General features: G+C 37.2%; 1 protein-coding gene and 2 pseudogenes across 1 annotated transcript; 2 read left to right on the top strand and 1 right to left on the bottom strand.

The window, feature by feature from the left end:
• The first annotated feature begins 1,189 nt into the window (after positions 1 to 1,189).
• LOC139179063 (olfactory receptor 5M5-like) lies at positions 1,190 to 1,985 on the top strand (annotated as a pseudogene).
• An 11,626-nt stretch (positions 1,986 to 13,611) lies between these two features.
• LOC139179062 (olfactory receptor 5M10-like) lies at positions 13,612 to 14,625 on the bottom strand. The gene has a single exon (XM_070778331.1). It carries the CDS (start codon positions 14,623 to 14,625, stop codon positions 13,612 to 13,614), a length of 1,014 nt encoding a protein of 337 aa, XP_070634432.1.
• Positions 14,626 to 16,156: 1,531 nt separating this feature from the next.
• On the top strand, positions 16,157 to 24,439 carry LOC139179061 (olfactory receptor 5M1-like; annotated as a pseudogene).
• The last annotated feature ends 3,075 nt before the right edge of the window (positions 24,440 to 27,514 follow it).

The raw sequence follows: 27,514 nt of genomic DNA, 5'->3' as shown, positions 1-27,514 counted from the left end.
TAATGTGTTAAAGGTAGAGCAGACAAGACTTTCAGATAGTTTAGATATAAGGTATGAAGTCAAAGGTATGATATTAATCGAAATGTGAATCTGAAATACACACACACACATATATGTAATATAAAATAAACTGAGATGTGTGAATTAATAAGAAATTAGTGAGGGGCTTCCCTGGCAGTCCAGGGGTTGAGACTTCTCTTTCCATTTCAGGGACACTGGTCCAGCCCCTGGATAGGGAGCCAAGATCCCATGCCTTGTGGCCAGAAAACCAAAGCATAGAACAGAAACAGTATCACAGCAAACAATGAAGGTGCTAAACACAGTGCACACCAAGATAAAGAGTGAGAGATCAGTGAGATCATAGTGGGGACCAGACAAAGAAATAACCCTAGACTACCTATTGTTGATTTGAAACAAAGGAAATAGGAGGGCAGACTATCAAGGGACTGGGAGAAGTTTATTGCTGCTGGAAAATAAGTAAGAGATAAGGAAGAAACTGAATCTGAATAAATGTACACAGGCTGTCAAGAAGAGTATACTACTCTGGTTATGGAATGTTCACCTTTACTGACAAAAATAGAATCAATGTACAGAAAACCAACCATTTTCTCCATTCCCTGATCCAGCATTATGTCACGATCAAACAAAGGCAGTAGTTTGAGCATCAGTGCTTCCTAGTCCATAGCCTAATGAGGGACACCAAAGAGTTAAGTCAGATTCTATATATTTTAGTAGAGATAGGTGGAGATTGCAGGGCAGCCTGCATTGATGCTGCTTGGACTTCAAAACATGCTCATGAAATAGATCATCCAGTTTACTCAGCACTACCAATCATCTGAGGCATTTAGAGAGACTCTTTCATCTCTCAGGGTAGTAACAGCTTAGTTAGACCTCTCTTTTGAAAACCAGTTTTAGTGCTGATTTATTTTGTCTATTTTTGAATTTCATACAACCTATTTCTTTTTATATCTGAGACATTATTCTTCTTTTATTAGAGAGTCTGAAAATGGATACATTTCCCTCACACAATGGCACATAGGTGACTGAGTTTATTCTGCTGGGACTTAGCAGTCAACAAGAGCTGCAGCCCATCCTTTTTATGGTGTTTCTCCTGATTTATCTCATCACCCTGACTGGGAACTTTGGGATGATTTTATTAACCAGATTCACTCCCCAGCTGCAAACCCCCATGTACTTTTTCCTCACCCATTTAGCGTGTGTAGACATTTTTTACTCTACAAATGTCTCTCCTCAGATGCTTGTTAACTTCTTATCAGAGAAAAAAAAAAAACATTTCCTACGCGGGGTGCCTAGCACAATGTTTTGTTTTTGTGACTCTGCTTTTTACTGAGTATTACATGCTTGGTGCTATGGCCTATGACAGGTACATGGCAATCTGCAACCCCCTGCATTACAAGATAAGGATGTCCAGGTCCCTGTGCATCTGCCTGGTCACTTTCCCCTACTTCTGGGGGTCTATGGTGGGCACAATGCAGGTAATATTGACCTCCTGCTTGTCCTTTTGTGGATCCAACACCATCAACCATTTCTACTGTGCTGACCTGCCCCTCTTAATGTTGACATGTTCTGACACTTACATAAAGCAAACTGCCTTGTTTGTGTCTGCAGGGATTAACCTCACAGGTTCCCTACTCATTATCCTCATCTCCTACGTTTTCATTTTCATCACCATTATGAGGATCCATTCTAGCAAAGGGCAGCACAAAGCCTTCTCCACCTGTGGCTCCCACCTGACAGCTGTCACTATGTTCTACGGGTCCCTGACTTGCATGTATCTGAGACCAGCAAACAAACGATCTGTGGAACAAGGGAAAATTGTGTCAGTGATTTGCATTTTTGTGAATCCCATGCTAAATCCATTTATCTATAGCCTCAGGAACAATGATGTGAAACCGGCTTTAAGAAGAATATTTATGAGAAACGGTGCAATGAAGAAGAGTTCTCTTTTGACAGTTTCCCAGTAAAAAAAAAAAAGAAAGAAAGAAAGAAAGAAAAAGTGTCTCGAAAGCAGCCCCCAAATATACCATCTCGCCTGAAGAATCCAATCCACTTCAGTATTCTTGCCTGCAGAATCCATGGACAGAGGAGCCTGTCAGGCATCAGACTCCTGTCCATGGAGTGGCAAAGATTCGGACCTGACCCAGCACACATGCGCATTGACACACGTTTGCAGAGCTGGGGATCGAGTCTAATGGAAACAAAGAATGGAAGTGTTATTTGGAAGAAAACACAAGAGAAGCCAGTTTCTTATGATCAAGCAGGTTTAAGCTTTTAGCCTCATTCAAGGACTCATTTCCACTTGCTTGGCATATATTTCTTCCTTTTTCTTCCTAAGTCTTCAATATTGAGCATCATTGAGGTATTCTTACCAGCAAAGCAATCTGCATTACAGTATATTTCCTCAATAAGAAGCTAATTTAGTTCCCTGTGATATATGACATATTCCCTTAATGAAAGCTGATTATCCTCTCAAAAATCTCATTTCTCTAATCTTCAATGTGTGTTCTGAATAAACCTTTGATGAATGCTTGTCTATATCATTTGAATGTAAAAACATATATGTTTTATCATTGTTGTTTAGTCGCCCAATCATGTCAACTCTATGTGACCCCATGGACTACAGAACACCAGACTCTTCACTATCTCCCAATTATTATTTGGAACAAACCCTGATATTGTAATTTTAATAATCCAATAATTTGTTTCATTAGCTTCCTTTAATCAAAGCAGACACCCTTATGAATGGGAGCTACATTTTACTGACTTGGAGTTTTCATTTCTTATATAAGAGATTTATATCATTTTCCCCTACAATATTAAAAATTATTGTGCCATAATTTTACATATTATCTTTTAGTTCTTGTTTATCCACAAACAATTTTAAAATAAAAGCTACTTTAATATGCATGGAAACTTGGTTTTAGTGTTCTGAAACTAAGTTGTATTTTCCAGACTGCTTGATAATCTTTGGAATTGATCTTTACTTAAAAGCATAATGTAAATTAACATTGATATGACACACATAGTTCATCACTTTCTTATAATATTTAAGGAGTTTTTGTTTTTTCTACCTTTAGGAAAATCTTTATGCATATAAGTTATGGCTTCCAGTGTATAGTTATTACATTAAGGTAGATTTCCACCATTTTATTCTTAGTTACCTTTATATATATTTTTTCCTTTTGGATTTAGTCATGTATGACATCAACCCCAGCAAATGAGTTTTCTCATACTCTTAATAACACTGGAAATATTATTTCATTATGTGAAGATAGTAGACACAAATGCAACAAAGAAAACATCCATGTATCAAAAACAACTTATTGGAATTCAACTTTTATTTATTTTGCTATTTCTCAATTTTATAGTATAGTATCATAGCTACTGTGCTAGTGATATTTAATCTCAAGAAGAAAAAGTCCTTTACATGGATGAATTTTTTCTTGAGAAATAAAATTTTAAAAAATGGTTCCATATTAAAAATAATAGTTATAAATATTGATACTCATTTGTCTTTGTCACTCACTCTTAACAAACAAATAAAGATGGCTTGTTTACCCTTGAAGATTTCAATCTATTCATAAGCACCATATTTTTAAAAGGAAAAGGGACAAACAGTAGCAGGTTGAATTACAAGGATCTTGGGTCACCAACCAGTTGAATACTTTTAGAGAACAGATTTTGAACCCCTGCTTTTTTCTATTTTCATATTCCAATATTACTATTAATAAATAAAGATCCATTAATTTTATATTTTGGGATTGGAAGAATTTGGAAATATTCATTTTCCATTTTTTGCTTATTTAAATACAATAATTGATTATCATGGAAAATTGATACACAGAAGGAACTAATTTTACTTTTCCTAAGCCTAGTATTTTACAAAGTCATCATCATCAATGTGACCTTATTCTTCATAAAGTAACATAAAATACTTTGACCTTTTCTTATTTGAAAACTTCTTTAATGTCTGTGTAACATTCTAATGCAAAGTCCGTCATGTGATAGTCAAATTCCTCTTTATGATCACAACCAATGCACCCTTGCAGGTGTTCTAGTTACATACATACAGACGCTGGTCTGTCTGGTGTCTGACTGTGCCTAACCCAGTATTGAATGCAGGTGAAACTCCAGTACTTTGGCCACCTCATGTGAAGAGTTGACTCATTGGAAAAGACTCTGATGCTGGGAGGGATTGGGGGCAGGAGGAGAAGGGGACGACAGAGGATGAGATGGCTGGATGGCATCACTGACTCCATGGATGTGAGTCTGAGTGAACTCTGGGAGTTGGTGATGGACAGGGAGGCCTGGCGTGCTGCAATTCATGGGGTTGCAAAGAGTCGAACACGACTGAGCAACTGAACTGACTGACTGACTGAGTCCTCACTTTGCACACTGCTGAGGTCACACAAAGTGAGGACACATTTCCAGGTTCTATGGTTTCAGTTAGATGAGATCATGCAACATGAAGGCTGTCTGTTTTAATATATCACTTGTTTACTTTTTCTCAAATATGAAACAAATATTATATTAAAATCTTCACTTAGTTTTCTCATTATACCTCAGCACATGCTTAAAGTTGGATTTACTGTAAGTGTACATTTCTAAGACTCTTGAAACATGTTAAATAGATTTCTAGAAAAAATGTGTATTATTATTTTTCTTGATATAATCAGTGTATGAAAGCACCGGTCTTTTTAAACTCTCTTAAATACAGATACACAAAGCAATATTTTAATTTATATTTTTATTAACAATAATTTTATTCACTAATTTTAACATTTGTTAATTTTTATCAATTCAATATGCATAGGCTTCAATGTCATTGTCCATATGATTTCTATGAAATTAATAACATCATATTTTTGCACTATTTTCACTTTTTCTTATTTGCAATAAAATCTTTTGTCAACTTGGGTGGTGCTTAGTTTTAAATGATTTTATGATAAAATCCAAGAGATTCACAGACTTAGAGAACAAACTAATGGTTACCAAGAGGGAAGGCTGGGGCAGAGAGAGAGATTTGGAGTTTGGGATTGACATGTGCACATTATGATATTTAAATAGGTAAACAACAAGGACCCTGTGTGTTAGCCCAAAGAACTCTGACGCATGTACATATATAACTGGAAAAATATTATATAGCTAAAAGCATCTGATTTATATTATTCTGGGATAATATTAAAAGTGAAAAATATTGAAGATGAATTTTCTCTGTGCCTGCATCCTCAGTTGCTTCAGTCATGTCTGACTGTTTGTGTGACCCTGTGGATCACAATAAACTGTGGAAAATTCTGAAAGAGATGGGAATACCAGACCACCTGACCTGCCTCTTGAGAAATCTGTATGCAGGTCAGGAAGCAACAGTTAGAACTGGACATGGAACAACAGGCTTGTTCCAAATAGGAAAAGGAGTACATCAATGCTGTATATTGTCACCGTGCTTAGTTAACTTATATGCAGAGTACATCATGAGAAACGCTGGACTGGAAGAAACACAAGCTGGAATGAAGATTGTGGGGAGAAATATCAGTAAGCTCAGATATGCAGATGACACGAGAAAGTGAAGAGGAACTAGAAAGCCTTTTGATGAAAGTCAAAGAGGAGAGTAAAAAAGTTGGCTTAAAGCTCAACATTCAGAAAACGAAGATCATGGCATCTGGTCCCATCACTTCATGGGAAATAGATGGGGAAACAGTGGAAACAGCGTCAGACTTTATTTTTTTGGGCTCCAAAATCACTGCAGATGGTGACTGCAGCCATGAAATTAAAAGACGCTTACTCCTTGGAAGGAAAGTTATTACCAACCTAGATAGCATATTCAAAAGCAGAGACATTACTTTGCCAACAAAGGTCCGTCTAGTCAAGGCTATGGTTTTTCCTGTGGTCATGTATGGATGTGAGAGTTGGACTGTGAAGAAGGCTGAGCGCCGAAGAATGGATGCTTTTGAACTGTGGTGCTGGAGAAGACTCTTGAGAGTCCCTTGGACTGAAAGGAGTTCCAACTAGTCCCTTCTGAAGGAGATCAGCCCTGGGATTTCTTTGGAAGGAATGATGCTAAAGCTGAAACTCCAGTACTTTGGCCACCTTATGTGAAGTGTTGACTCACTGGAAAATACTCTGAAGCTTGGAGGGATTGGGGGCAGGAGGAGAAGGGGGTGACAGAGGATGAGATGGCTGGATGGCATCACTGACTCGGTGGATTTGAGTCTGGGTGAACTCTGGGAGTTGGTGATGGACAGGGAGGCCTGGCATGCTGCGATTCATGGGGTCTCAAAGAGTCAGACACGACTGAGTGACTGAATTGAACTGAATTGATGGATTGCAACCACCAGCCTCCTCTGTCCATGGGATTCTCTAGGCATGAATTCTGTAGTGGGTTGCCATTTTCTCCTCCAGGGGATTTTCCGGACCCAGGAATCTCTTGTGGTCCCTGCATTGCAGGCGGTTTCTTTACCACTGAGCTACAAGGGAAGCCCAGATTTTCTCTACTAGAAATTAAAACACCAATCTATAGCAAGTTTAGGAATTTTGCTTAAAATGCAAAATATACAATATAATATATTGGCTTAATCAACATATTGGTTAAAGAATAAATAACAATGAATGTATTTAGTGTACAATGAAGATAACATCACAAATTAGTAAGAGATAAAAGACAACTTGATAAATTGTAGGAGGAAATGGATAAAAATGTGAGAGAAAAGTTATATGCAATATTACAACATACAACAAAATTGTGTCTAGAATGAAAGTGGAAGTGAGAGTGTTACTTGCTTAGTTGTGTCCCCCTCTTTGCTACCCAATGGACTGTAGCCCACCAGGCTCCTCTGCCCATGGAATTCTCCAGGCCAGAATACTGCAGATGGTTGCCATTTCCTTTTCCAGAGGGTCTTCCCAACCCAGCATCAAATCTGGATCTCCTCAATTGCAGGCAGATTATCTACCATCTGAGCCACCAATAAGCCATATATAGAATAATTCAAGATATCTCTATAAAATATGGCAATTAAAAATAAAGAACATAATATAATAACTTGTTTTACTACAGAAATTGTGTATAGTGGAGACAAGCCATAAAACTAAAAACAGAAAAAAAGCCCTATATATATATATATTCTCAGGGGAGGAATCATCAGAAATAAGATCAATAGCAAAATCAATCAACATAATGTATATCATTTATTTGTTAAACATTTCTTCTTTTGTTTTAATTAAAACATATTTCTTCCCTAAGAACTTCAGTTGAGAAAACAAGGAAGCATATCATTTTCGCTGATATTTTCTAAAGTTTTTAAGGTACATTTATGTGATTACTCTCAAATATTAATTAATAGTCATAAGTATAAATGTCCAGTGCTTTTTGGAGAAAAAATTACCTATATAAAAACTTAAGCAGGACTTTTAAAAAATTTAAAATCTTAATTCAAAAATTATACATTTTGAATATCCTCAAGAAACAGAGGGATCTGCACATACAAATGTGAGTCAATTATCAATATAAAAAATATAGGATACCTTGACATAATGAAATGATGGTTTGCAATATAAACTAAATGAAAAAATATATATACCAAATACTCAGAGCACTTTTCTTTAACCAGAGATAACAAGTAATTGTGCTTTCTTTCCAAAATTGAAATTTAATTTTATCTAGAATAATTCAGGGATTCCCTGATAGCTCAGTTGGTAAAGAATCTGTCCAAATTTCAGTATTTTTCAATTTATGTATCTTTAAATGAATTGCAATATTTTTGTAATTAAGTTCAATTCCTTAATTCTGTGTATTCAGTTCAGTTCAGTCGCTCAGTCGTGTCCAACTCTTTGCGACCCCATGAATCGCAGCACACCAGGTCTTTCTGTCCATCACCAACTCCCGGAGTTCACCCAGACTCACGTCCATCAAGTCAGTGATGCCATCCGGACATCTCATCCTCTGTCATCCCCTTCTCTTCCTTCCCCCAATCCCTCCCAGCATCAGAGACTTTTCCAATGAGTCAGTTCTTCACATGAGGTGGCCAAAGTACTGGAGTTTCAGGTTTAGCATCATTCCTTCCAAAGAAATCCCAGGGCTGATCACCTCCAGAATGGACTGCTTGGATCTCCTTGAAGACCAAGGGACTCTCAAGAGTCTTCCCCAACACCACAGTTCAAAAACATCCATTCTTCAGTGCTCAGCTTTCTTCACAGTCTAACTCTCACATCCATACATGACCACTGGGAAAACCAGAGCTTTGACTAGACGAACCTTTGTTGGCAAAGTAATGTCTCTGCTTTTGAATATGCTATCTAGGTTGGTCATAACTTTCCTTCCAAGGAGTAAGCGTCTTTTAAATTCATGGCTGCAGTCACCATCTGCAGTGATTTTGGAGCCCAGAAAAATAAAGTCTGACACTGTTTCCACTGTTTCCCCATCTATTTACCATGAAGTGATGGGACCAGATGCCATGATCTTCATTTTATGAGTGTTGAGCTTTAAGCCAACTTTTGCACTCTCCTCTTCACTTTCATCAAGAGGCTTTCTAGTTCCTCTTCACTTTCTGCCATAAGGGTGGTGTCATCTGAATATCTGAGGTTATTGATATTTCTCCTGGCAATCTTGATTCCAGCTTGTGCTTCTTCCAGCCCAGCATTTCTCATAATGTACTCTGCATATAAGTTAACTAAACAGGGTGACAATATACAGCCTTGACGTACTCATTTTCCTATTTAGAACAAGTCTGTTGTTCCATGTCCAGTTCTAACTGTTGCTTCCTGAACTGCATACAGATTTCTCAAGAGGCAGGTCAGGTGGTCTGGTGTTTCCATCTCTTTCAGAATTTTCCATAGTTTGTTGTGATCCACACAGTCAAAGGCTTTGGTATTGTCAATAAAGCAGAAATAGATGTTTTTCTGGAACTCTCTTGCTTTTTCGATGATCCAGTGGATGTTGGCGATTTGATCTCTGGTTCCTCTGCCTTTTCTAAAACCAGATTGAACACCTGGAAGTTCATGGTTCACATACTGCTGAATCCTGGCTTGGAGAATTTTGAGCATTTCTTTACTAGCATGTGAGGTGAGTGCAATTGTGTGGTAGTTTGAGCATTCTTTGGCATTGCCTTTCTCTGGGATTGAAAAGAAAACTGACCTATTCCAGTCCTGTGGCCACTGCTGCAGTTTCCAAATTTGCTGGCATATTGAGTGTAGCACTTTTACAGCATCATCTTTCAGGATTTGAAATAGCTCAACTGGAATTCCATCACCTCCACTAGCTTTGTTTGTAGTGATGCTTTCCAAGGCCCACTTGACTTCACATTCCAGGATGTCTGGCTCTAGGTGAGTGATCATGCCGTAATTATTATCTAGGTCATGAAGATCTTTTTTTGTGCAGTTCTTCTGTATATTCTTGCCACCTCTTCTTAATATGTTCTGCTTCTGTTAAGTCCATACCATCTCTGTCCTTTATCGAACCCATCTTTGCATGAAATGTTCCCTTGGTGTCTCTAATTTTCTTGAAGATATCTCTAGTCTTTTCCTTTCTGTTGTTTTCCTCTATTTCTTTGTATTGATCACTGAGGAATGGTTTCTTATCTCTTCTTGCCATTCTTTGGAACTCTGGATTCAGATGCTTATATATTTCCTTTTTCCTTTGCTTTTTGCTTCTCTTCTTTTCACAGCTATTTATAAGGCCTCCTCAGACAGCCATTTTGGTTTTTTTTTGCATTTCTTTTCCACGGGGATGGTCTTGATCCCTGTCTCCTTAACAATGTCATGAACCTCAGTCCATAGTTCATCAGGCACTCTGTCCATCAGATCTAGTCCCTCTAATCTATTTCTCACTTCCACTGTATAATCATAAGGAATTTGATTTAGGTCATACCTGAATGGTCTAGTGGTTTTCCCTACTTTCTTCAATTTAAGTCTGAATTTGGCAATAAGGAGTTCATGATCTGAGCCACAGTCAGCTCCCGTTCTTGTTTTTGCTGACTGTATAGAGTTTCCTCCATCTTTGGCTGCAAAAAATATAATCAATCTGATTTTGGTGTTGACCATCTGGTGATGTCCATGTGTAGAGTCTTCTCTTGTGTTGTTGGAAAAGGGTGTTTGCTATGACTAGTTCGTTCTCTTGGCAAACTCTATTAGCCTTTGCCCTGCTTCATTCTGTATTCCAAGGACAAATTGCCTGTTACCCCAGGTGTTTCTTGAATTCCTACTTCTGCATTCCAGTCCCCTATAATGAAAAGGACAACTTTTGGGGGTGTTAGTTCTAAAAGGTCTTGTAGGTCTTTATAGAACCGTTCAACTTCAGCTTCTTCAGCATTACTGGTTGGGGCATAGACTTGGATTACTGTGATATTGAATGGTTTGCCTTGGAACGAACAGAGATCATTCTGACGTTTTTGAGATTGCATCCAAGTACTGCATTTTCAGACTCTTGTTGACCGTGATGGCTACTCCACTTCTTCTAAGGGATTCCTGCCCACAGTAGTAGATATAATGGTCATCCATTCACGCCTGAGTAGCTGCAATGGCACACAAGCGCAGGTGGCTGCGATGATGCACAAGCATGGCCAAGAGGAGCCACTCCACGTCCGAGGTTAGGGGCAGCGGCGAGGAGGAGCCTTCAACGTCTGAGGTCAGGGTTCACAGCCGAGAGGAGCTACCCCACATCTGAGGTCAGGGCCGGTGGCCAGGAGGAGCCTTCAACGTCTGAGGTCAGGGTTCACAGCCGAGAGGAGCTACCCCACATCTGAGGTCAGGGCCAGCGGCCGGGAGGAGCTACCCCACACCCGAGGCCAGGGGCGGTGGCCGGGGCGCAGAAGGGCCTAGAGGAGCTATTCCACATTCAAGATCAGGAGGGGTGGTGGTGAGGAGATACGCCTCGTCCAAGGTAAGTAAGAGAAACCCAAGTAAGACAGTAGGTATTGCAAGAGGACATCAAGAGGGCAGACACACTGAAACCATAATCACAGAAATCTAGTCAATCTAATCACACTAGGACCACAGCCTTGTCTAACTCAATGAAATTAAGCCATGCTGTATGGAGCCACCCAAGACGGGCGGGTCATGGTGGAGAGGTCTGACAGAATGTCATCCACTGGAGAAGGGAATGGCAAACCACTTCAGTATTCTTGCCTTGAGAACCCCATGAAAAGTATGAAAAGGCAAAATGATAGGACACTGAAAGAGGAAATCCCGAGGTCGGTAGGTGTCCAATATGCTACTGGAGATCAGTGGAGAAATAACTCCAGAAAGAATGAAGGGATGTAGCCAAAGCAAAAACAATACCCAGTTGTGGATGTGACTGGTGAGAGAAGCAAGGTCCAATGCTGTAAAGAGCAATATTGCATAGGAACCTGGAATGTCAGGTCCATGAATCAAGACAAATTGGAAGTGGTCAAACAGGAGATGGCAAGAGTGAATGTCGACATTCTAGGAATCAGCAAACTAAAATGGATTGGAATGGGTGAATTTAACTCAGATTCTGTGTATTATACTACATTAAAAACAATGTTCACTAAAAATACATAGTCTGTAGAAAGTTACAAGCACAATACTATCAAGTAAAAATTAATCTTCAAACTTATACATGGCAACTGCTTCCAATTTTGTCATATTAATTCTAAGAATAAGTAAATGTTTTAACTTATTGAGAAAATAGAACAACCAAATACAGAAGCTATCCTTTGATTTGGGACATACTACTGATGAATGTTACTCCTTCACTTCTGTCTGCTTTTTTATTTATTTATAAATAATATTTTTCATAGAATTAGCCTTAATCAGCTGAGACTTAAGAATGAAGCCCAGATTTCTAAAACTTCAGGTTATTTGGATGATTTTCTGGAAAATGATTTGAACACATTATATTAAATATAGCAGTTCCTTTCATATGACCACTTATTATTGTGGTCTTAGTTAAAATCGGAATGTACAATATTAGAATACTTATGTATGAATATGATAGTTGGATTATAAAGAAAGCTGAGTGCCAAAGAATTGATGCTTATGAACTGTGGTGTTGGAGAAGATCTTGAGAGTCCCTTGAACTACAAGGAGATCCAACCAGTACATCCTAAAGGAAATCAGTCCTGGGTGTTCATTGGAAGGACTGATGTTGAAGCAGTAACTCCAATGCTTTGGCTACCTGATGAGAAGAACTGCCTCATTTGAAAAGACCCTGATGCTAGGAAATATTGAAGGAAGGAGGAGAAGGGGACAACAGAGGATGAGATGGCTGGATGGCCTCACTGACTCAATGGACATGAGTTTGAGTGAATTCCAGGAGTTAGTGATGGATAAGGAGGCCTGGCATGCTGCAGTCCATGGGGTCCAAGAGTTGGACATGGCTGAGAAACTGAACTGAACTGAACTGAAGCATTCAAGGCCATTTAAAATTAAATATATGTTTCAATATAGAACAATATAGCTCACTAATAATGCAAGGATCAGTGTGGATGAATTATGTATCTTTTTATATAACTTTCTTTGCTATTGATTTTCTCAAAAGATGGCTTCCCTTGTGTCTCAATTGGAAAATAATCCAACTGCAATGCAGGAGACCACAGTTCCATTCCTGGGTCGGGAAGATCCACTGGGGAAGGGATACACTATCCACTCCAGTATTCTTAGGATTCCCTAGTGGCCCAGCTGGTGAAGAATAAGCCTGCATTGTGGGAGACCTGGTTTGGATCCCTGGCTTGGGAAGATCTCCAGGAGAAGGGAAAGGCTACACACTGCAGTATTCTGGCCAGGAGAATTTCATGGAATGCATGGGGTCCCAAAGAGTTGGACACGACTGAGGGACTTTCACTTCTCACTATTGGAACAGACTTGCCTAGAAAATAATGAGCAACCACTTTTGTATTTTTTTTTCATTGTTAGAAAATTGCTTTACAGTGTTGAGCTGATTTCTGCCATAAATAAAACATCACTGGTCACTTTCAGAAAGATATCTACACACCTCTTCATTTGTATATCATTTTAGGGCATTCTTGTGTCTACAGAAGCCAAGTGCTAAGCTATGTTTACTCAATAAATTTGTTATAATTTCGAACAAAAACATGAAAAAATATATCTAGACTGTCATTATAATATATTAATGACTGAATTGGATCTCTGTTCCTGGAAGCTCATAAACAGGTGTTGAGAGTTCATTTTCAAAATTGCAAACCACAACCAATATTTATAAATGAGTAAAAAGTTTCTCAGGATATCTATAATATTGGTTGGGGGAAAATTTATAAAAAATTTTAAAGCTATGGGTGATCCGTGTACTTCAAATTTCCCTAGTCAGGCACTGGAGTGATTGTTCTACATCACACATTGAAGAAGAAACTTTTTCATAAATTTTTAAAAGAAGCTAAAAAGCAATCATCCTATTTTGAGCCTCACTATGGCTCTGTAGACCATTTGATTCAAATAAGATGGATTGGCAGTGTTCACATCAGATTGAATTAATATTAACATAATACTTGTCCCCAAGTGAATAAATTTAGTAAAATATTAAATGCGCTTATTGAAAACATTTGTCTTTAAAGTATAAATTTTGAGGAGAAATTATGCAATATCAGTGAGAACTCATGAAGATAAACTAATAGTGACAATAGACTAACAGGCTTTTCCTTGAAGGAACCCCTGCATTATTACAGATACCTTAAATATGAATAAGTGCCTAAACTGTACTTCTATGAAATAAAAAGTTACCTTAATCATATGCCTCATGGCATGGATCACATGCTTGTTCCTTAGACTGTAGATCAATGGGTTCAACATTGGGCTCAAAAATGTATAAAAGACGGCAATTATTTTGGACTCCTCTACAGAGTTCTTAGATGGAGGCCTTAAGTACATGCAGAAGAGGGTTCCATAAAATAGAGTGACTGTTGTCAGGTGGGAACCACAAGTAGAAAAGGCTTTGTACCTGCCTTTTGCAGAATGGATCCTCAAGATGGATGCAATGATGAAAATGTAGGACATAAGAATGATGAAGAGAGAACTTAAGAGAGTGAAACCAGCAACCACAAACATCGCCATCTTTTTGACATAAGTGTCAGAGCAGGCCAACATTATCAGAGGAGGATCAGCACAGTAGAAATGGTTGATTTCAAGGGAGTCACAGAAGGACAAGTGAAAGGTCAGCAGGGCCTGAGAGAGACCATTGAGGAGACCACAAGTATAAGGGACTGTGACTAGAAAGATGCAAACGTCCTTGGACATCCTGGTGCTGTAATGTAGAGGGCTGCAAATGGCTACATAGCGATCCAAGGCCATTGAAGCAAGGAGATAAAGTTCAGTGATCACCAGGGCAATGAAGAGAAGACACTGTGTGAAGCATCCAGCATAGGAGATGGTCTTCTGGTCTGAGAGGAAATTGTGCAGCATATTTGGAGTAACATTGGAGGAATAGCAAAGGTCTACGAAGGAGAGGTGGCTGAGGAAGAAATACATGGGAATCTGGAGGTGGGGATTGGTCCTGATCAGCACAATCATGGTCAGATTTCCTACAACTGTAATTAGGTAGATCACCAGGAACACCCCAAACAGGGCCTTCTGTAGTACTGGGTCATCTGTGAGTCCCAGGAGAATGAATTCAGTCACTATTGTGTGATTTGGGGAAAACATATTCTTATTCCTTGAGAACTGAAAGTGACAAAGAAAGTTAAGAATTCTGTATGACAGGCTCTGCATTCACTCCATACCTCTTACATTTACTCATTGATCAATTCATCTGTGAAGAAATTTCTATTTTTCAACAAATTAATCAGGATTTCTGCACAAATATTCAACCCTATACCTCAGTACTATTCTGCATTTTTTCACTGTATCTCAATCTCTCCCTTGTTTGTATATATACATATATCATTAATCAAATATTGGTATATAATATTATATGTATTATATACAATAATTGTATATTATCATTTATTAATATATTGATTTTGATATTATATTAATTATTATATATTGTTATATAGTATCTAATATTATACATTGATTATTATATATTTTATACATGGTTATATATTAAATTTTATATATAATATTATATATTAATTATATTAATTATTCTATGTTGATTATTAATAATATATATTAATAAATGTTATGATCTAATAATATTACATATTATATATATTCACTTATATCTTTTATATCATTATATATATATATATACATTTATATCTTTTAAGGGGACTATACTTTGATTTTTTTTTCAAACTTTGTGGGAACAAAAAACCAAAGGTATGAAAATCAGGTATGAAAAGCAACAAGACATCATCAACACCTTTAAAATGGACAAATGAAGAAAACTGTTTTTCTAGAGCTCCACCAGTTCTTACAGACTATTGTTTCAGATCCTGCCAGGCAGCACTGGACTATATAGTGAGGACTGTGCTATAAAGAAAGCTGAGCACCAAAGAATTGATGCTTTTGAACTGTGGTGTTGGAGAAGACTCTTGAGAGTCCCTTGGACTGCAAAGAGATCAAACCAGTTAATCCTAAAGGAAATCAGTCCTGAATATTCATTAGAAGGACTGATTCTGAAGCTGAAACTCTAATGCTTTGTCCACCTGATGCAAAGAACTTACTCATTGGAAAAGCCCCTAATGCTGGGATAGATTGAAGGCAGGAGAAGAAGGGGACGACAGAGGATGAGATGATTGGATGGCATCACCAACCTAATGGACATGGGTTTGAGCAAGCTCCCAGAGTTGATGATGAACAGGGAAGTCTGGTGTGCTGCAGTCCATGGGATTGTGAAAATTTGTACACGACTGAGCGACTAAACTGCATTGAACTGATTGTTTTAAAACAGTTATAAATGTTCAGTACTGCATTTTCAACTGAATCCCATAGTTGTATGACTTAATTTCATTCAAAGAACATTGAATTAGTGAAATTTATCTCAAGATATGACTAAGAATAAACAGAATGAAGAATTCATACATGCACTCATTTATTCTTTTACACTGTAAAGATTGATTTTTTTTTTCCTGTTCTAGGTTCTAGTGCTACAGCAATGAAAAAAAAATCTCCAGCCTAATGAAGTATAATATTGTAGGAGAAGGAACAAGTACTAAACCCAGAGATAAAGATATATCACGTACTGTTTGGAAACCACAGCAGTAATTGTCTCCTCTGAATTGGAGTCATGTTGTGGGGTAACTGTCTTTGATTTGTTAAACTCTGATTTATCTTTTGAGGAAGCACGGTAGTTTTTACAAGTACAGAAGTGGCCCTTGTATTTAACTGTGCTGCCTGTAACACACTTCTTATCTGTTTTCTGTAGTTTACATAAAGCATTAGTTCATTTCCAGGAGTTGGAAAATTTGAATTCTAAAAGGTTAAATTCACACACACACACACACACACACACACACACACACACAGACAGAAACCCATCACCATTAGAATTCCTATTTTAGGCAATGCATATCCTTTTGTATTGTGAGCATGATAGCTCTCTCTGCACTGTCTGGCTGCAGAGCTGTCACTCTGGCACTTCTTGTCTCTGTATACTTGCCATCTTCTTCCTGATGTGATCCCAGGACTAAGAATGAAGACATCTGGAGCTTATGATTAAGCCAAATATTTGAACCTAGGAATACTGTGTATCACTTTCTTCCCTGGTCCCTTTACAATTTCTAGACTTGATGAAATCTTCACCATTAAAAAAGACTCTAATCTCAGTTAGAAGCAAGTATTGTGAAGAAAAATGAATGTGGGATGCTTTTAAATGCATTTTTTTTGGCATATGGTGAATACTAATCTTCACAAAAAAAGAAAAAAAAACTTATACTTGGTGAACAAGTATATCAAATGACCTACCTGTAAAACTGAAATTATGACATTTTGAAAAAAATAAGAGGGGATGATTTATAATGTATTTCTTAAGTATAGTCCCTAGGGTGTTAAAAAAATCTAAAAGCCAATTAAAATTACCTTTGTTTCTCAAAATTGTAACATTAACTTGATCCCTTGGGAATTAGAGTCTCCTCTGAGGCTGATATTGCTACATAGCATTATACACAGGATTGATACTGTGTGTGAAATCTTTAGCAGAGAGACATTAGCCGTCACTTTTAATACCATGGAAGTAGGGAATATGGTAGATAAGTTTAGTACTTACATTACAGTAAGGAAGAAAGAATATCAATTATTTTTTTTTAATGTCATTTTCTCTATAAATGCTAAGGTGAGGTCACATACTGATAGTGAGAAATAGAAAAAAGTGAACTAAGGGAGAGTTTTGAGGAGCACAAAGACTAGGAAAGCCACAGACTAGGAAAAATATTCATACTGAGTAATGTTGGCAAGGATTCCTACTCAGAATGCATATAGATCCTCCACTATTCACTGATCAAAATGCAATCAGACAATTTTTTTAAATCTATGATCTTAATACATTTCATATACAAAAATATATGAATTGCCAAAAACCATATGAAAAGAATTTCAATATGTATAATTGTTAAGGAAATATAAATTGTAACTCCCTGAGATACCACTTCACATCCTCATTAATAACAAGAATTGGGAGAGTGTGATTGAGGTATATACACTGTTGATATAAAATAGGTAACTAGACCTTCCCAGGTGGCGCTAATTGTAAGAACCCACCTGCCAATGAAGAAGGCATAAAACATGCAGGTTCGATTCCTGGGTTGGGAAGATCCCTGAAGGAGAAAATGGCAAATCCACTCCAATATTCTTGCCTGGAAAATTCCAAGGACTGAGGAGTCTGGCAGGCTATGGTCCATGAGGTTGCGAAGAGTAGGACATGTTGAGTAGCTGAGCATGCATGCGATGAGAACACACTGTATAGCACAGAGAGCTCTCCTTAAGTCACTGTGGTGACCTAATGAGAAGGAAGTCCAAAAGGGAGGGGATACACTTATATGTAAGGCTGACTCATTTTGATGTACAGTAGAAACTAACACAACATTGGATAGAAATTATATCCATTGTCTTATAAAGACAATGTGAATCCACTGTAACTCTCATAATATATCATGTGAAGAAGTTTAAAATGATTCAGCTACTTTGGAAAACTAGTTTTTTATTCTGAAATGCCTTATAATGTCTTAATTTTCCTATAAAACTATGTCTCAGTAAGTATTAGGATTTTATCCAAGAGTATAAGAAGGCATACACCCACAAAGAAATTCAAACTTATAGAGGCAGATACTTAGATAAACAAATTGTGATATATCCACATAATGGGACACTACATAGAAATAAAAACTGAACAAAGTACTAATAAAACTTAAATGAATCTCTAAAACATTGTATCAGAAGTAGATCAACTTTTGAATAGCAGAGTGATGGCCTCCTCAAACCTACTCCTCCACAAAAGCAACAGAAACAGGACAAAGTGGTCAAAATTGCTCTTTCAGAATTCTGTATATTAACGAAGGCTTGTGACAATCCCAAGAGTGTTTTCATTCAAGTAAAAAGTCAGAATATTTCTTTTTAAATTTTTTTAATTATTTTTTTTAATTTTACAATACTGTATTGGTTTTGCCATACATTAACATGAATCTTCCATGGGTGTACATGTGTTCCCCATCCTGAACCCCCCTCCCACCTCCCTCCCTAGCCCATCCCTCTGGGTCATCCCAGTGCACCAGCCCCGAGCACCCTGTATCATGCATAGAACCTGGACTGGCGATTCGTTTCACATGTGATAATTTACATGTTTCAGTGACATTCTCCCATATCATCCCACCCTCTCCCTCTCTCACAGACTCTAAAAGACTGTTCAATACATCTGTGTCTCTTTTGCTGTCTCACATATAGGGTCATCATTACCATCTTTCTAAATTCCATATATATGCATTAGTATACTGTATTGGTGTTTTCCTGTCTGGCTTACTTCACTCTGTATAATAGGCTCCAGTTTCACCTACCTCATTAGAACTGATTCAAATGTATTCTTTTTAATGGCTGAGTAATATTCCATTGTGTATTCCACCGGTTTCTTATCTATTCATCTGCTGATGGACATCTAGGTTGCTTCCATGTCCTGGCTATTATAAACAGTGCTGCTATGAACATTGGGGTACATGTGTCTCTTTCAATTCTGGTTTCCTCGGTGTGTATGCCCAGCAGCGGGATTTCTGGGTCATATGGCAGTTCTACTTCCAGTTTTTTAAGGAATCTCCACACTGTTCTCCATAGTGGCTGTACTAGTTCACATTCCCACCAACAGTGTAAGAGGATTCCCCTTTCTCCACACCCTCTCCAACATTTTTTTTTAATTTAATTTTTTTTCTTATTTATTTATTTTTTTTTAATTTTATTTTATTTTTAAACTTTACATAATTGTATTAGTTTTGCCAAATATCAAAATGAATCCGCCACAGGTATACATGTATTGCTTGTAGACATTTGGATAGCAGCCATTCTGACTGGTGTGAAATGGTACCTCATTGTGGTTTTGATTTTCATTTTTCTGATAATGAGTGATGTTGAGCATCTTTTCATGTGTTTGTTAACCATCTGTATGTCTTCTTTGGAGAAATGTCTATTTAGTTCTTTGGCCCAATCTTTGATTGAGTTGTTTTTTTTTTTTTCTGGAATTGAGCTGCAGGAGTTGATTATATATTTTTGAGATCAATTCTTTGTCAGTTGCTTCGTATGCTATTATTTTCTCCCATTCTGCAGGTTATTTTTTCACCTTGCTTAGATTTCCTTTCAGAGAAGGTGATGGCACCCCATGTCAGTACTCTTGCCTGGAAAATCCCATGGATGGAGGAGCCTGGTAGGCTGCAGTTCATGGGGTCATGAAGAGTCGGACACGACTCAGCGACTTCACTTTCCCTTTTCACTTTCATGCATTGGAGAAGGAAATGGCAATCCACTCCAGTGTTCTTGCCTGGAGAATCCCAGGGCCAGGGCAGCCTGGTGGGCTGCCGTCTATGGGGTCACACAGAGTCGGACACGACTGAAGCGACTTAGCAGCAGTAGCAGCAGATTTCCTTTTTTGTGCAGAAGCTTTTAATTTTAATTGGGTCCCATTTGTTTATTTTTGGTTTTATTTCCAATATTCTGGGAGGTTGGTCATAGAGGATTGTGCCGTGATTTATGTCGGAGAGTGTTTTGCCTATGTTCTCCTCTGCTACTGCTACTGCTGCTAAGTTGCTTCAGTCATGTCCGACTCTGTGCAACCCCAGAGACGGCAGCCCACCAGGCTCCCCTGTCCCTGGGATTCTCCTGGCAGGAACACTGGAGTGGGTTGCTATTTCCTTCTTCAAAGCATGAAAGTGAAAAGGGAAAGTGAAGTCACTCAGTCGTGTCCAACTCTTCATGACCCCATGGACTGCAGCCTACAAGGCTCTTCCTTCCATGGGATTTTCCAGGCAAGAGTACTGGAGTGGGGTGCCATCGCCTTCTCTGATGTTCTCCTCTAGGAGTTTTATATTTTCTGGTCTTACGTTTAGATCTTTAATCCATTTTGAATTTATTTTTGGGTATGGTGTTAGAAAGTGTTCTAGTTTCGTTCTTTTACAAGTTGTTGACCAGTTTTCCCAGCACCACTTGTTAAAGAGATCATCTTTTCTCCAGTGTATATGCTTGCCTCCTTCGTCAAAGATAAGGTGTTCATAGGTGCGAGGATTTATCTCTGGGCTTTCTATTTTGTTCCATTGATCTATATTTCTCTCTTTGTGTCAGTACCATACTGACACACTATCTTGATGACTGTGGCTTTGTAGTAGAGCCTGAAGTCAGGCAGGTTGATTCCTCCAGTTTCGTTTTTCTTTCTCAAGATTGCTTTGGCTATTCTAGGTTTTTGTATTTCCATACACATTGTGAAATTGTTTGTTCTAGCTCTGTGAAAAATACCATTGGTAGCTTGATAGGGATTGCATTGAATCTATAGATTGCTTTGGGTAGTATACTCATTTTCACTATATTGATTCTTCTGGTTCATGAACATGGTATATTTCTCCATCTATTAGTGTTCTCTTTGATTTGTTTCATCAGTGTTTTATAGTTTTTTATATATAGGTCTTTAGTTTCTTTAGGTAGATATATTCCTAAGTATTTTATTATTTTCATTGCAATGGTGAATTAAATTGTTTCCTTAATTTCTCTTTCTGTTTTCTCATTGTTAGTATATAGGAGTACAAGGGATTTCTGTGTGTCGATTTTATATCCTGCAACTTTACTATATTCATTGATTAGCTCTAGTAATTTTCTGGTGGAGTCTTTAGGGTTTTCTTTGTAGAGGATCATGTCATCTGCAAATAGTGAGAGTTTTACTTCTTTTCCAATCTGGATTCCTTTTATTTCTTTGTCTGCTCTGATTGCTGTGGCCAAATCTTCCAAAACTATGTTGAATAGTAGTGGTGAGAATGGACACCCTTGTCTTGTTCCTGACTTTACGGGAAATGCTTTCAATTTTTCACCATTGAGGATGTTTGCTGTGGGTTTGTCATATATAGCATTTATTATGTTGAGGTATGTTCCTTCTATTCCTGATTCCTGGAGGGTTTTCTATTTGTTTATGTGGTTTATTACTTTGATTGATTTGTGAATATTGAAGAATCCTTGCATCCCTTGGATAAAGCCCACTTGGTCATGATATATGATCTTTTTAACATATCGTTGGGTCCTGTTTGCTCGACTCTTGTTAAGGATTTTTGCATCTATGTTCATCAGTGATATTGGCCTGTAGTTTTATTTTTTTGTGGCATCTTTGTTAGGTTTTGGTATTAGGGTGATGGTGGCCTCATAGAATGAGTTTGGAAATTTACTTTCCTCTGCAATTTTCTGGAAGAGTTTGAATAGGATAGGTGGTAGCTCTTCTCTAAATTTTTGGTAGAATCCAGGTGTGAGGCCGTCTGGTCTTGGGCTTTTGCTTGTTGGAAGATTTCTGATTACAGTTTAAATTTCCATGTTTGTGATAGGTCTGTAAAGATTTTCTATTTCTTCCTGATTCAGTTTTGGAAAGTTGTACTTTTCTAAGAATTTGTCCATTTCTTCCAAGTTGTCCATTTTATTTGCGTATAGTTGCTGATAAAAGTCTCTTATGATCCTTTGTATTTCTGTGTTGTCTGTTGTGATCTCTCCATTTTCATTTCTAATTTTGTTGATTTGATTTTCCCCCCTTGGTTTCTTGGTGAGTGTGGCTAATGGTGTGTCAATTTTATTTATCTTCTCAAAGAACCAGCTTTTGGCTTTGTTGATTTTTGCTATGGTCTCTTTCTTTTGCATTTATTTCTGCCCTAATTTTAAAGATTTCTTTCCTTCTACTAACCCTGGGGTTCTTCATTTCTTCCTTTTCTAGTTGCTTTAGGTATAGAGTTAGGTTATTTATTTGACTTTTTTCTTGTTTCTTGAGGTAAGCCTGTATTGCTATGAACCTTCCCCTTACCACTGCTTTTACAGTGTCCCACAGGTTTTGGGTTGTTGTGTTTTCATTTTCATTAGTTTCTATGCATATTTTAATTTCTTTTTTGATTTCCTCTGTGATTTGTGGTTATTCAGCAGCATGTTGTTCAGCCTCCATATGTTGGAATTTTTAATAGTTTTTATCTTGTAATTGACATCTAATCTTACTGCATTGTGGTCAGAAAAGATGCATGGAATGATTTCAATTTTTTTGAATTAACCAAGGCTAGATTTATGGCCCAGGATGTGATCTATCCTGGAGAAGGTTCCATGTGTGCTTGAGAAAAAGGTGAAGTTCATTGTTTTGGTGTGACATGTACTATAGATATCAATTAGGTCTAACTGGTCTATTATATCACTTAAAGTTTGTGTTTCTTTGTTAATTTTCTGTTTAGTTGATCTATCCATAGGTGTGAGTGGGATATTAAAGTCTCCCACTATTATTGTGTTATTGTTAATTTCCCCTTTCATACTTGTTAGCATTTGTCTTATATATTGTGGTGCTTCTATGTTGGATGCATATATATATTTATAATTGTTAAAATATTTCTAAGAGTGAATTTTGTGGCTTTTTTCTTTTTCATTATTCCCAGTCTCTCTCCCTACCTGCAGATTAGTGTGTGTTCAGTCACTTAGTCATGTCCTACTCTTTGTGACTCTATGGACTATATTCTGCAAGGCTCCTCTGTCCATGCAATTTTCCAGACAAGAATACCAGAGTGGGTTGCCATTTCCTCCTTCAAAGGATCTTCCCGACCTAGGGATTGAACTTGTGTCTCCTGCATCTGCTGCATTGGAAGATGGATTCTTTACCATTGTGCCAACTGGGAAGGCCCCCTTACCTGCAGAGCAGCCTGGAAAACTTGACTTATAACAGAATGGTTGTGCTTGCTGCCAAACTACTTTAAAATTCCCACAATTTTTTACATGTAAATTTACCTCCACAAAATTGATTTAAAGATAAGGTTTGCTTTCCTCAGAGTAAAGCAGATCAAATTATTCACTGGGTGTTTGTTTTTGTTCAGTTGCTCAATCATGTTCAATTCTGTGGCTTGGTGGACACACCAGGTGTTTGATACAATGGGTGTTTAATACTGAGTTACAGCTAATAAATAACAATATATGCACAGTGTTAGGAATTTTCCCTTAGTTAGGTAAAAGCTAGTCAAAGCTAAGCATTGAAATCTTGATAGCAAAGGACAGGTACATGGCAATCTGCCATTCCCTGCATTACAACAGAAGAATGTCCATGTCACTGTGCATCTGCCTGGTCACTTTCCCCTATCTGGGGGTCTATGGTGGGCACAATGCAGGTAATATTGACCTCCCACTTGTCCTTTTGTGGATCCAACGCCATAAACCATTTCTACTGTGCTGATCCACCCCTCTTAATGTTGACATGTTCTGACACTTAGATAAAGCAAACTACCTTGTTTGTGTTCACAGGGATTAACCTCACAGGTTAATCCTACTCACCATCCTCATCTATGTTTCCATTTTCATCTCCATTATGAGGATCCATTCCAGTGAAGGGCAACACAAAGTCTTCTCCACCTGTGATTCCCACCTGACAGCTGTCTCTATGTTTTATAGAGGTGTGTATCTGAGATTAGCAAATGAGTGATCTGTTGAACAAGATAAACATTGTGGCACTGATTTGTACTTTTGTGAGTTTCATGCTGAACCCATTTATCTACAGTGTTGGAATGTGAAACAGGGTTTGAGAAGAGTAATTGTGAAAAACCTTGGTATAAGGGAGAAAAGTTCTATTTCAACAGTCCCCCAATGTAAAAATAGTCCCCAAAACAATCCAAAAGTGTTCTTTGCAGGTCTGTCTGAATGCAGTTCTCTGGAAAAACAATAATAATTTATAAATATGGAAACTGTAACTGGGAAAAGCATTTGGAAATGATGACTGGTGAGAAATACAACAGCAGAACAGCTTTTATGATTATGTAGGATCACAGTTTTAGTCTCAAGAACGCATTTCACTGATTACTTAGCAGATACTTCTTCCTTTCTCTTCCCAGGTCAGTGATGTTGAGGATGCCTGAGCTACTCTTACCAGAAAAGTGACATATATTACAATGTGTTTCCTGAATGGAAAAATTATTTACTTTCACATGGTCTATATATTCATGTGGTAAATAAATACTGATAAATATATATAAAGAGAAGGAGAAAGAATGAAAAAACTGGCTTAAAAATCAACATTCAAAAAATAAAGATCATAGCATTTAGTTGCATCACTTCATAGCAAATAGATGGGGAAACAATGGAAACAGTGACAGACATTATTTCCTTAGGCTCCAAAATCATGTGGACAGTGACTGCAGCCATGAAATTAAAAAAAAAAAAAAAAAAAACACTTGCTCCTAGGAAGAAAAGCTATGACAATCTTAGACAGTGTATTAAAGAGTAGAAACATCACTTTGACTACAAAGGTCCATATAGTCAAAGCAATGGTTTTTCTAGTAGTTATGTACATATATGAGATCTGGGCAATAAAAAAGGCTGGGCACCAAAGAACTGATGACTTTGAAGTGTGATGCTGGAGAAGATTCTTGAGATTCCTTGGGCAGCAAGGAGATCAAACTAGTCAATCCTAAAGGAAATCAACCCTGAATATTCATTGGAAAGACTGATGCTGAAGCTGAAGCTCCAATATTTTGGCCACTTGTTGTGAAGAGCTGACTCATTGGAAAAGACGCTGATGTTGGGAAAAAGTTGAAGGCAGGAGAAGAAGGGGACAATGGAGAGTGAGATGGTTGGATGGCATCATCAACACAATGAATATGAGTTTGAGAAAACTTTGGGAGATGGTAAAGGACAGGGAAGCCTTGGCATGCTATGGTCTATGGGGTTGCAGTCAAACATGACTGAATGACTGAACAACAATATACACTTTCCTTTAATGAGACCTGATTATCTTCTCTAAAGAATCTCTAATTCTGACTTTTTCTTTCTTACAGGACATTTGGTTTATATTTAAGTCTACTTCTTGGGAATACAAAACAATATATACTTCATTATTTCAACATATAGTTTAGTATTTCATAATTTTAAATGTTTCCATTATTTGTTTAATCTGTTTCTTTTAGACAAGGCAGATTCCCCTCTCAGTAGGAGATACCCTTTCCTGATTTAGAATTTTCCTTTCTTACAGAAGAGTTTTATATCATATTCTGGATCACTTGATACTCTTTGAAATCGATATATATTTTTAAAATCATAGTATAACAACATTCGTAACATTCAACAAAGCATTTTAGTACATCACTTCCTTTTAATATTTAGGAAGTTTTTAATTTACCCTCTTGAAGAAAATATTACAATAGTCAAGATATGAAAGTAACCTAAATGTAAACTGACAGAGACTACTCAGCCATAAAAAGAATAAAACAATGTAATTTGTAGTAACATGAATGGACTTAGAGATTATCATAGTAAGTGAGGTAAGTCAGACAGAGAGACAAATTATCACATGATATCACGTATTGGTGGGATCTAAAATATGGTATAAAAGAACCTATTTACAAAACAGAAATAGGCTCACAGACTTTGAAAACAAACCTATGGTTATCAGAGGGGAAAGGTGACTGGGGGGTGGGGCGGGGGTGTGGGTAGTGAATTAGGAGTTTGGGATTAATATATGCACACTACTATACTAAATGTAAAATAGACAACCAACAAGGACATACTGTATAGCACAGGGAATTCAGTATTCTTTAATAACTTTATAGGAAAAGAATCTGAAAAATAATAGATATATGTATATGTAGAGGTAAATCACATTGCTATACATCTGAAACTAACACAAAATTGTACTTCAACTATTAATATGCTCCAATATAAGATAAAAATTAATATATATAAATACAAACTATATAATAAAACAAAAGGTAAAAAGATTGTTCCTGAATGTCAATTTTAAGAACATAATATTATTAAATTGCAATGATGCATATTTATTTTTGCTCTTTTAGGAAACATCCCCTTTTCAAGTGAATTCTTTTGAAATGAAAATACATGCTTTTTATCTTATTTGTTTGTAATTTTGTAAGATGAAATATTTAAAATAGAGTATCTTCATGTATACTTTAATTATGCATGAAATGTTTAATTAAAAGGGAGACTCCAGCTTGGAAAATATGATTTTCCAGCTCTAATGAGCAGAAAATCACCACACTTCTGGCATGGCAAGAGGGGAATAATAAATAACTTCAATTTAAAAAAGGAAAGAAAATATTTATTCATATGAATTATTGTTTTTGATCATTTACTATGCTAATATACATTTCCAAAATGCTACCCTTGCTATTCTTTATACTTCCTCCTTTTTGAATGTAGTGATGTGTGAAATCACCACCAGTAACCAGTTACTCAAGTTCTCCTGAATCCTCAACATGATTGTGAGTGTTCATTCTATTGTATGATGTGTGAATATAGTAGATTACATTTAACATAGAAAACATTGATCTGTCAGACCCTATTTGTTGGAACTCACTTTAATTTTTTACTTCTTCTCAGTGTCATGGTGTGTTAGGTACCTGATGATGATATTTAGGCTTGAGGAAATGAAATAAATAAAATAAAATATAAAATTCTTTTGGGCAAGTTTTGTGTTGAACAGCAAACTTCTCAATGAAATATAAATTTGTTTTCCAGATCAAAACATTGTGGACAGAGATTGATATTTACTTGCCCTGATCACCCAGTTGACAATTACCAACAAATTGAAGAAATCAACCTATTCAGAGCACAATATTTTTAAGGTGGGGGTGATAATAGAAGCTTGTATTAGAAGAAACCTGAATAATCATGGGGCTTCCCTAGTGGCTGAGACAATAAAGAATCTACCTGCAATGCAAGAGATGCAGGTTCCATCACTGGGTCAGGAAGATGCCCCTGGTGAAGAAAATGTCAACACATTCCAGTATTCTTGCCTGGAGAATTCTGTGGACAGAGGAACCTGATGGACTACAGCTCATGAGGTCACAAAAGAGTCAGACATGATTTAATTACTAAAGAACATAGATAATCGTGCAGCTCAATCCTTTTATAGGACAGATTTTCAAGCTCTGCTTTTCCTAATTTCACATTGAAATTATAA

Source organism: Bos indicus, chromosome 23 (assembly GCF_029378745.1).
Source record: "Bos indicus isolate NIAB-ARS_2022 breed Sahiwal x Tharparkar chromosome 23, NIAB-ARS_B.indTharparkar_mat_pri_1.0, whole genome shotgun sequence".
Taxonomy (NCBI): Eukaryota; Metazoa; Chordata; class Mammalia; order Artiodactyla; family Bovidae; genus Bos; species Bos indicus.
This window is presented reverse-complemented; position numbering and strand designations above follow the sequence as displayed.